The sequence below is a fragment of the Rhinoraja longicauda genome, chromosome 10 (assembly GCF_053455715.1).
Source record: "Rhinoraja longicauda isolate Sanriku21f chromosome 10, sRhiLon1.1, whole genome shotgun sequence".
In the NCBI taxonomy this organism is placed as follows: Eukaryota; Metazoa; Chordata; class Chondrichthyes; order Rajiformes; family Arhynchobatidae; genus Rhinoraja; species Rhinoraja longicauda.
This window is the reverse complement of record NC_135962.1, coordinates 58,049,995-58,061,550: the sequence shown is the minus strand read 5'-3', so window position 1 is coordinate 58,061,550 and position 11,556 is coordinate 58,049,995. Positions and strand designations below refer to the sequence as shown.

The 11,556-nt window shown below is 49.9% G+C and overlaps 1 protein-coding gene across 4 annotated transcripts in view; it reads right to left on the bottom strand.

Annotated features, from left to right (window-relative positions):
• Window positions 1-778: 778 nt before the first annotated feature.
• tdp1 (tyrosyl-DNA phosphodiesterase 1) overlaps window positions 779-11,556 on the bottom strand; it is a 63,462-nt gene continuing 52,684 nt past the window's right edge. For all 4 annotated transcript variants that reach the window (XM_078406926.1, XM_078406923.1, XM_078406924.1 and 1 more), the window contains exons 16-17: window positions 5,059-5,173; window positions 779-984 (exon numbers count right to left, since the gene is read on the bottom strand). In XM_078406926.1, the coding sequence (XP_078263052.1) occupies window positions 911-984; window positions 5,059-5,173 (189 nt within the window). In that variant the 3' untranslated portion in view covers window positions 779-910. The remainder of the gene's footprint in view (window positions 985-5,058; window positions 5,174-11,556) is intronic.

Here is an 11,556-nt window from a genome sequence, read left to right as displayed (position 1 = left end):
GATAGACGCAAAATGCTGGAGTAGCTCGGCGGGGCAAGCAGCATCTCTGGAGGGAAAGAATGGGTGGTGTTTCCGGTCGAGACCCTTCCTCGGACAGGTTAACTGACTAACGACTAACTAACCGGGCGGCACGGTGGCGCAGCGGTAGAGTTGCTGCCTTACAGCGAATGCAGCGCCGGAGACTCGGGTTCGATCCTGACTACGGGCGCCGTCTGTACGGAGTTTGTACGTTCTCCCCGTGACCTGTGTGGGTTTTCTCCGAGATCTTCGGTTTCCTCCCACACTCCAAAGACGTGCAGGTATGTAGGTTAATTGACTGGGTAAATGTAAAAATTGTCCCAAGTGTGTGTAGGATAGTGTTAGTGTGCGGGGATCGCTGGGCGGCGCGGACTCGGTGGGCCGAAGGGTCTGTTTCCGCACTGTATCTCTAAATAAATAAATAATCTAACCCGCTGAGTTACTCCAGTGTGCTGTGTCCAACTGCATGAAGCCGAAATGCTGTTGGAACAATGGTGTGGTTGTGTACCAAATTTTTAATTCTGCAAACACACACACGCCCACACACGCACACACGTATAAATGACATGACAGACGGGAAGGAAAAAATAACCGCTGCTGCTGGTTTAAATTGAAGGTAGACTCAAAATGCTGGGGTAACTCAGCGGGCCAGGCAGCATCTCTGGAGAGAAGGAATGGGTGACGTTACAGGTCTCGACCCGAAACGTCACCCATCCCTTCTCCCCAGAGATGCTGCCTGACCCGCTGAGTTACTCCAACATTTTGTGTCTACCTCCAACAAAGAAAACCGGACGAGGGGTCCAGTGGGTCAGGGTGAACTGCGCCGAAGTTTCAATTGCACGCATCCCTCCTTCAGACTGGGGGAATGATCCACACCAGGGTCTCCTGCAGCCTATGAAGGAGCCCAGACATTGCCGTTGGTGTCGGGAGCATGGAGGTAGGGAATGTTCCAAATCCATGGGCGATCTGAAAGACAAAAGAGGTCAGCGCGGAGCGATGAAAGAATGGAGCGACTGGGCTTGTATTCACTGGAATTTACAAGGATGAGAGGGGATATTATAGAAACATATAATAGACAACAGGTGCAGGAGGATGCCATTCGGCCCTTCGAGCCAGCACCGCCATTCAATGTGATCATGGCTGATCATTCTCAATCAGTACCCCGTTCCTGCCTTCTCCCCATACCCCCTGACTCCACTATCCTTAAGAGCTCTATCTAGCTCTCTCTTGAATGCATTCAGAGAATTGGCCTCCACTGCCTTCTGAGGCAGAGAATTCCACACATTCACAACTCTCTGACTGAAAAAGTTTTTCCTCATCTCAGTTCTAAATGGCCTACCCCTTATTCTTAAACTGTGGCCCCTTGTTCTGGACTCCCCCAACATTGGGAACATGTTTCCTGCCTCTAACGTGTCCAACCCCTTAATAATCTTATACGTTTCAATAAGATCTCCTCTCATCCTTCTAAATTCCAGTGTATATAAGCCTAGTCGCTCCAGTCTTTCAACATACAACAGTCCCGCCATTCCGGGAATTAACCTAGTAAACCTACGCTGCACGCCCTCAATAGCAAGAATATCCTTCCTCAAATTTGGAGGAAAAACTGCACACAGTACTCCAAGTGCGGTCTCACTGGGGCCCTGTACAACTGCAGAAGGACCTCTTTGCTCCTATACTCAACTCCTCTTGTTAGGAAGGCCAACATTCCATATAGAGAGGATATTATAGAAACAGAACCAAAATTTTGCTCTGGTATTTTATTTCATTCACATGTTTAAACTATAATGTTTTATTCTTCATGTTTTAATGTTTTATGCTTTATTCTTATTTGTTTACTGTATGTTCGTGTTGTTACTTGCGAGCAGAGCACCAAGGCACATTCCTTGTATGTGTACATACTTGGCCAATAAAACTTATTCAATTCAATTCATATAAGATTCCTAAGGGATTGGACAGGCCACATGCAGGAAACATGTTCCCGATGTTGGAGGAGTCCAGAACAAGGGGTCACAGTTTAAGAATAAGGGGTAGGCTGTTCAGGACTGAGATGAGGAAAAACGTTTTCACCCAGAGAGTTGTGAATCTGTGGAATTCTCTGCCACAGAAGGCAGTGGAGTCCAATTCACTGTATCTTTTCAAGAGAGAGTTATATTTAGCTCTTTGGGCTAACGGAATCAAGGGATGTGGGGAGAAAGCAGGAACGGGGTACAGATTTTGGATGATCAGCCATGATCATATTGAATGGCGGTGCTGGCTTGAATGGACGAATGGCCTACTCCTGCACCTATTTTCTCTGTTTCTATGTCATTACAGGATTGGGGGGGGGGGGGGTTACTTAGTTTGGATTAGTTTAGTTTAGAGATACAACGCAGAAACAGGCCCTTCATTCCACGTCGATCAGTGACCACTAACACTATCCTACACACGAGAGGGACAATTTTTACCAAAGCCAATTAACCTGCAAACTTGTACGTCTTTAGAGTGTGGGAGGAAACCGGAGCACCCGGAGAAAACCCACGCAGGTCACTGGGAGAACATACAGAGATTCACCACATCTATGAGTAGAGAGGTTCCTAGATATTTCAGTTTGTGCGGCACGGTGGCGCGGCGGTAGAGTTGCTGCCTCACAGCGCCAGAGACCCCGGGTTCCATCCTGACTACGGGCGCCGTCTGTACGGAGTTTGTACGTTCTCCCCGTGACCTGCGTTAGTTTTCTCCGAGATCTTCGGTTTCCTCCCACATTCCACAAGACGTACAGGTTTGTTGGGGTTAACTGCCATTGGCATAAATGTAAATTGTCCCCAGTGTGTGTAGGATAGCGTTAGTGTGCGGGGATCGCTGGTCGTTGCGGACTCGGTGGGTCGAAAGGCCTGTTTCCGCGCTGTATCTCTAATCTAAACTAAAAACATTTAAAAAGCCATCAACAACAAAGCTTTTCCAATTGGATCCGAAACGTCTTCGCACAAAACACATTGCAGTATTCGGGAAAAATATATGATTTTCTTTTATTAAGACTCTTTGAAGTTTGCTTCAAACACGTTTACAGCCACCAAGATATTTTATAATTGCAGTGGCTACCGTGAAGGAAGTGACAAAAACCCTATGATCTCATTAGCAGATAAACCTGCTTCAACTAGTGCAGAGGGAGGGTGATTATTGGCCAGGATATCATAAGTAATAGGAGAAGAATTAGGCCATTCAGCCCATCAAGTCTACTCTGCCATTGTGAGCAATTTTGGGCACCGTATCTGAGGAAGGATGTGCTGGCTTTGGACAGGGTCCAAAGATTTGAGTAGGTTAAACTATCATGAGCGTTTGTCAGCACTGGGCCTGTACTCGCTGGAGTTTAGAAGAATGAGGGTGGAACCTCATTGAAACGTACAGAACAGTGAAAGGCTTGGATAGTGTGGATGTGGAGAGGATGTTTCCACCAGTGGAAGAGTCTAGGACTAGAGGTCACAGCCTCAGAATTAAAGGACCTTCACTTAGGAAGGAGATGAGGAGACATTTCTTTAGTCAGAGAGTGGTGAATCTGTGGAATTCATTGCCACAGAAGGCTGTGGAGGCCAAGTCAGTGGATATTTTTAAGGCAGAGATAGATAGATTCTTGATTAGTACGGGTGTCAGGGGATGAGGGGAGAAGGCAGGAGAATGGGGTTAGGAGGGAGAGATAGATCAGCCATGATTGAATGGCAGAGCAGACTTGATGGGCCGAATGGCCTAATTCTACTCCTATCACTTATGACATTCAATCATGGCCGATCCATCTCTCCCACCAAACCCCATTCTCCTGCCTTCTCCCCATAACCCCTGACACCCTGACATCCAGCTCTCTTATGAAAAACCGCAAGGGATCTTTTACATCTCACAGTGGGTCTGCCTGTTTATGTTCATGGGAATAGGAATAGGAATCCCTTCTCTCCAGAGATGCAGCCCGTCCCGCTGAGTTACTCCAGCATTTTGTGCCTATCTTCGATTGCTGCATTTATTGGATTGCGGTGAGGGTGATGGGCTCTGTCTGCTTCAGCGCTGTCAGTGCAAGGGGGAGCCGGGACCACCAGAGGCGGCCCCCCTTCACACTGCGGGCTGGGACCATCCAGCACACCGGCACATCCTCATCTGGGCTCCATCTTAACCCCCCGTCTCCTCTTGCTAGGCTAGTCCTGGGAGTGGAGAAGTGGGAGAGAGGGGTGGGATGGTGAGTGGGGGAGGGAGAGAGTGGGAAGAGAGGGGGTTGGGATGGGGAGTGGGGGAGAGAGAGAGAGTGTGAGCGAGTGGGAAGAGAGGGGGTGGGATGGGGAGTGTGAAGAGTTGGGGAGGGAGGGAGTGTGAGTGAGCGGGGAGGGATGGGGAGTGGGGGAGAGAGTGGGAAGGGAGGGGGGTGGGATAGGGAATGGGGGAGAGAGGGAGAGTGTGAGCGAGTGGGGAGGGAGGGGGAGTGTGGGAGAGGGAATGGAGAGCGGTGGGATAGGGAGTGGGAGAGAGAGGGAGGGTGGGGGAGTTTGGGAGAGGAAGGGTGTGTGGGGGGAGGGGACGGGAGCGTGAGAGGGGAAAGGAAGGGAGAGGAGAGTGGGAGGGGCGGGAGGAGAGGGGAGGGGAGTGTGGAGAGGGAACCCAGGTAGGGGGGAAGAGAAAGGTTAGGAGGGAAAGATAGATCAGCCATCATTGAATGGAGGAGTAGACGATGGGTCGAATGGCCTAATTCTCCTCCTAGAATTTCTGAACTTATGAAAAGGACCCAGAGTGCTGGAGTAACTCAGCAGGTTAGGCAGCATCTCTGGAGAACATGGTTAGGCAACTTTTTGAGTTGAGAACCTTCTTCAGTTTAGTTGAGTTTCAGGTACAGTACAGAAACAGGCCCTTCGGCCCACCGAGTCCGTGCTGCCCGCTGCCACTGTTCCTCACTGTGTAGGTGATTCAACAAGTTTAAATCCCACCGCAGAGACTGGGGAAATTAAATTGGGTTACTTTAGATAATCTGGAATCGTTAACATGGAATATTCCTGTGCAGATCAGTAGGCCATGAAGCCTGACTCTTACCTTTGTTGCCATAGCGCTGAGGTGGGAGGTCGTAAGGGACTGGAAATGGCATCTCTGGGGCCTTGCAGTCCAGCGGCGGACCCCTCTGAACCAGGAATCGACCCGATTCTATCCCCTAATGATGCAGAGAGACAGGACAACAATGAAATGAAGGAAACAGGCCCATTGGCCCACCGCACCAACCAACGATGACTGCACGTTAGCACTATCCTACGCAAGCCAGGGGCAATTTTCCACATTTATACCGAGCCAATTAACCGACAAACCTGTACATCTTTGGGATGTGGGAGGATATTGAAGATCTCAGAGAAAACCCACGCAGGTCACGGGGAGAACGTACAAATTCCGTACAGACAGCACCCGTAGTAGGGTTGCCAACTTCCTCACTCCCAAATAAGGGTCAACGGGTGACGTCACCACCCCGCGCCCTACATGACCTCACCCAACCAGCGGCCATGTGCTCCTGCACCACCAATGGCGGCCGCCCGGGCCGGGAGGCGGGTTGCTACGCAACCTCCGTTAGGCGGCGCCCAGGCCTATACTGTCCGGGACTACAGCGGCCCCTGGGCCCACAGTGCTGTCTGGGCCTACAGCGCTGTCTAAGCATAATATGGGATAAAGGCGGTCCCGTAAGGGACAAACCAATTTAGCCCAGAATACGGGATGTCCCGGCTAATACGGGACAGTTGGCAACTCTAACCCCTAGTTAGGATCAAACCCGGGTCTCTGGCGCTGTAAGGCAGCAGCTCTACCGCTGTGCCACCGTGCCACACTTTCTTCTCTTTGCACTACCATGTTGTAGTTCTGTACAGTTTAGTTGGAATAATAATCTGCCTTCTTGTTCTTGTCACCAAAGTGGATAACCTCACAATTATCCACATCATACTGCATCTGCCATGCATCTGCCCACTCACCCAACCCATCCAAGTCACCACTGCAGCCTCATAGCATCCTCCTCGCAGCTCACACTGCCACCCAGCTTTACGTCATCCGCAAACATTTAATTCTTTTGTCTAAATCGTTAATATATATTGTAAATAACTAGGGTCCCAGCACTGAGCCTTGCAGCACCCCACTAGTCACTGCCTGCCATTCCGAAAAGGACCTGTTAATGCCTACTCTTTGCTTCCTGTCTGCCAGTTCTCTATCCATGTCAATACCCTACCCCCAATACCATGTGCTCTAATTTTGCGCACTAATCTCTTGTGTGGGACCTTGTCAAAGGCTTTTTGAAAGTCCAGATACACCACATCCACTGGCTCCCCCTTATCCATTCTACTTGTTACATCGTCAAAAAATTCCAAAAGATTAGTCAAGCATGATTTCTCCTTCATAAATCCATGCTGACTTTGACCGATCCCATCACTGCTTTTAAAATGCGCTGCTATAACATCTTTAATAATCGAATCCAGCATCTCCCCCACTACCGATGTAAGGCTAACTGGTCTATAATTTCCCGTTTTCTCTCTCCCTCCTTTCTTAAAAAGTGGGGTTACATTGGCTACCCTCCAGTCTACAGGAACTGATCCAGAGTCGAGAGAACATTGGAAAATGATCACCAATGCATTCACGATTTCTAGGGCCACCTCCTGGAGTACTCTGGGATGACCATCAGGCCCTGGGGATTTATCTGCCTTCAGTTCCAACAGTTTACCATGTCATAACTAATGTAGATTCCCTCCAGTTCCTCCCTCCCACTGGATCCTCGGTCACCTAATATTTCTGGGAAATTGGTTCTGTCTACACTAAGGAAGACACAACCGAAGTTCTTGTTTAACTGTTCTGCCATTTCCTTGTTTCCCATTATAAATTCACCTGTTTCTGACTGCAAGGGACTTACATTTGTCTTCACTAATCTTTTCTTCTTCACATATCTAAAGAAGCTTTTACAGTCAGTTTTTATATTCCCCGCAAGCTTTCTTTCATGCTCTATTTTCCCCGTCTTAATTAACCTCTTTGTCCTCCTCTGTTGAATTCTAAATATCTCCCAGTCCTCCGGTTTGCTGCTTCCTCTGACCAATTCATATGCCTCTTCCTTGGATTTAACACTATCCCTAATTTCCCACGTTAGCCACGGTTGAGCCGCCTTCCCCGTTTTATTTTTACGCCAGACAGGGATGAACAATTGTTGTAGTGCACCCGTGCGGTCTTTAAATCTTTGCTATTGCTTATCCACCGTCAACCCTTTACGTTATCACTTGCCAGTCTATCCTAGCCAATTCCCGTCTCGTACCATCAAAGTCTCCTTTCTTTGAGTTCAGGACCCTGGTCTCTGAATTAACCGTGTCACTCTCCATCCTAATGCAGAATTGCACCATATTATGGTCACCGTTGCCCACGGGGCTTTGCACAACAAGATCGCCAACTAATCCTTCCTCATTACACAATACCTAGTCTAGGATGGCCTGCCCTCTAGTCGGTTGGTTTAGAAAACCACCTTGTATACACTCCAGGAAATCCTCTGCCTCAGTGTTGTTAACAATTTGGTTGGCCCAATCTACATGTAGGTTAAAGTCACCCACGATAACTGGGTCTCCAGAGATGTTGCCTGACCCGCTGAGTTACTCCAGCACATTGCGTCTTTTTTTGTAAACCAGCATCTGCAGTTCTTTGCGTCTCCAGAGAAACGGCTGGGGGAGGGGGGGGGGGTTTAGACCCTGTCTACACTGCGAATGGTTCGATTGTAATCACGTATAGTCATGTATAGTCACCTATAGTGGTTAGCACGCAACAAAAAGCTTTTCACTGTACCTCGGTACACGTGACGATAAACTAAACTCAAACTCAGAAGGTCATAAGCGATAGGAGCAGAATTAGACCATTCGGCCCATCAAGTCTGGACTACTGCAACAGCCTCCTCTATGGCGCACCCTCAAAAATCATCAGTAAACTTCAATACATTCAAAACTCCGCTGCCCGTCTACTCACCCACACCCCGATCCGTGACCATATCACCCCCGTCCTTTACAAACTCCACTGGCTCCCCATCCCCCAGAGAATCCAGTACAAAATCCTCCTCATGACCTACAAAGCCCTCCATAACCTGGCCCCATCCTACCTGACCGACCTCCTCCACAGGCACACTCCCACCTGCACCTTCCGCTCTGCTGCTGCCAATCTCCTATTCCCCCACATCCGGACCAAACTCAGATCCTGGGGGGACAGGGCTTTCTCCATCGCTGCTCCCACCCTATGGAACTCACTACCCCAAACCGTCAGAGACTCCTCCACACTCACCACATTCAAAACATCACTGAAGTCTCACCTGTTCAGTACTGCCTTCAACCACTGAAGGTCACCCCACCTTCTGTCTCCTTTCTCTGTTCGTTTACTTATTTATCTATTTATTCACTTCCCTATGTTCTCTAAATCCCTGTAAAGCGTCTTTGAGTGTTTGAAAAGCGCTATATAAATGTAATGTATCATTATTATTATTATTAAGTCTACCCTGCTATTCAATCATGGCTGATCTATCTCTCCCTCCTAACTGTCACATGTTCGAGTCGCACACGCTGTGCCCTGTGTTGTACTCCTTTAATTCCCAAGCCTAGCCATGATGTCATGTCCTCTTACAAGCAGACACAAAATCTTATAGCTCCCTTCTTTCATATAAGAAAATACATCTATAAAACATAACGTATTATAACAAGGCACAACAACTTCAAATGGATTTCTTTTCCATACTATTAATAAACATTAACCAAACAAATGAAAGAAATGAATCACTTTTCCTGTGCTTCCAATTTTAAATATTTCAACCAACATTAATTTTGCCTAAACACAACATAGCAAGCTTGCTACATATTTACAAGTCCAAACGGTTCGGTTTCTTGCTAACGCGTCCACTCCTGGTAGTGTATTCAGCTTGTGGAATTACTGGGTGAGCTGGATGGGGTTGACTTCCTTCTGATGCGGTCGGCTGTGCAGACCCGGCCTGGCTGGTCGCTGACGACTGACACGGTGAATCAATCGCGTCCTAGCCCTGGACTCGGTTGAATTTCAGCTGATGTACGCAGTGCATGATCTGGTCCTGGCTGGGGCGGTGACTTCACCTGTGCCTTCTTCTTCTTCTGTCGTGTGTCTTTTAGACCTGCAGCTCCGTTGAGGCAAGCCAGGCCAACGTGTCATCGTCCAGGTCAATCAGACCTCTCGATTTATTCACAAAATGCTGGAGTAACTCAGCAGGTCAGGCAGCATCTCGGGAGAGAAGGAATGGGTGACGTTTCGGGTCGAGACCCTTCTTCAGACTGATGTCAGGGGGGCGGGACAAAAGAAGGATATAGGTGGAGACAGGAAGATAGAGGGAGATCTGGGAAGGAGGAGGGGAAGGGAGGGACAGAGGAACTATCTAAAGTTGGAGAAGTCGATGTGGGCTCTTGCTCCCCCTCCCCACACTCGCAACATGGACAGAATCCCCCTCGTTCTCACCTTCCACCCCACCAGCCAGCGGATCCAACATATCATCCACCAACATTTCCGTCACCTACAACGGGACCCCACCACTGGCCATACCTTCCCATCCCCTCCCCTCTCTGCGTTCCGCAGAGACCGTTCCCTCCGTAACTCCCTGGTCCACTCGTCCCTTCCTACCCAAACTACCCCAATCCCGGGCACTTTCCCCTGCAACCGCATGATGCAACACCTGTCCCTTTACCTCCCCCCTCAACTCCATCCAAGGACCCAAACAGTCTTTCCAGGTGAGACAAAGGTTCACCTGCACCTCCTCCAACCTCATCTATTGCATCCGCTGCTCTAGATGTCAACTTATTTACATCGGCGAAACCAAGCGCAGGCTCGGCGATCGCTTCGCTGAACACCTGCGCTCGGTCCGCATTAACCAAACTGATCTCCCGGTGGCCGAGCACTTCAACTCCCCCTCCCATTCCCAGTCTGACCTTTCTGTCATGGGCCTCTTCCAGTGCCATAGTGAGGCCCACCGGAAATTGGAGGAACAGCACCTCATATTTCGCCTGGGCAGTTTGCAGCCCAGTGGTATGAACATCGACTTTCTCCCACTTTAGATAGTTCCTCTGTCCCTCCCTTCCCCTCCTCCTTCCCAGATCTCCCTCTATCTTCCTGTCTCCACCTATATCCTTCCTTTGTCCCGCCCCCCTGACATCAGTCTGAAGAAGGGTCTCGACCCGAAACGTCACCCATTCCTTCTCTCCCGAGATGCTGCCTGACCTGCTGAGTTACTCCAGCATTTTGTGAATAAATCGATTTGTACCTGCATCTGCAGTTATTTTCTTATACTCAATCAGACCTCGTTCACCATTCGGTGGCCGGTATTTGGGGCAACTGGTGACTATGTGCTCCACTGTCTGTATGTTGGGTCCCCACACTCGCAGAAGGCACTGTCCACGAGACCCCACCCCTTCATCGCCACTCCATAGCGTCCCACGCCTGTCCTCGAGCGATTGAGGGTTACCCACAGCTTTCGGGGCAGGTCCTGGCCAGGGACGTCCATGGGTTCACCGATGTAGCGGGCGGTGTAGCCTAGATGGTTCCGCTGACTTCCACTGGTCTCTCCATCTCGTCTTGACCCAGGTGGCCTTGGAAGTGTCGGCCGGTGTTGTACAGAGAAGCTCGTGGGCTTGCGTGGCAATGGGGCGCCGTGACTTGAGGCGCGCATGTCCTGGTGCCTCTGTGACGATCCGATGGAGAAGTTGGAAATCACTGGTCTGTGCCGATCACTGGACTGATTCACCTGTGCCGATGACTCCGGTCTGACGCTAGGCCATGGGGCGTTCATGGAGTCAGTCGACTGGCTGGGGCTGCGGTTAGCCTGGTGAGTAGCCAGCCGCAAGTGTTTGCGATTTCTCCTGTACTTCCGGCCGTTACGGTCAACAACATATGACCTGGGAGTACCATGATGTTCCAGAACAGTGGCCGGCAACCACTGCTTAGTTCCCGGTAGCGGTGTCATCCTAACTGGATCGCCTGGCTTCAAGACTGGGAAGTTCTGACCAGCCTTCTGGTTGTAGTAGTAGTAGTAGTAGGTTTGCCTGACCTTCTCTTTGTCGAAACGTTGCTTTATTTAATTTAGTTTTTAGTTTAGTTTAGAGATACAGCACGGAAACAGGCCCTTCGGCCCACCGGGTCCGCGCTGCCCAGCGATCCCCGCACATTAACACTATCCTACACCCACTAGGGAAAATTTTTACATTTGCCCAGCCAATTAACCTACATACCTGTACGTCTTTGGAGTGCGGGAGGAAACCGAAAATCTCGGAGAAAACCCACGCAGGTCACGGGGAGAACGTACAAACTCGGTACAGACGGCGCCCGTAGTCGGGATCGAACCCGGGTCTCCGGCGCTGCGTTCGCTGTAAGGCAGCAACTCTACCTCTGCGCCACCGTGCTGGGTTGACCTCTGCTGGGTTGTAGGGCCTTGGCTGAAGGAGCTTCCTTGCAGTCGGGAGCTTGTTCCTCAGCCTGCGTCCCATCGGTAGCTGTGAAGGTGACAGGTTACAGCTGGCAAGGGGGGTGGTACGGCAG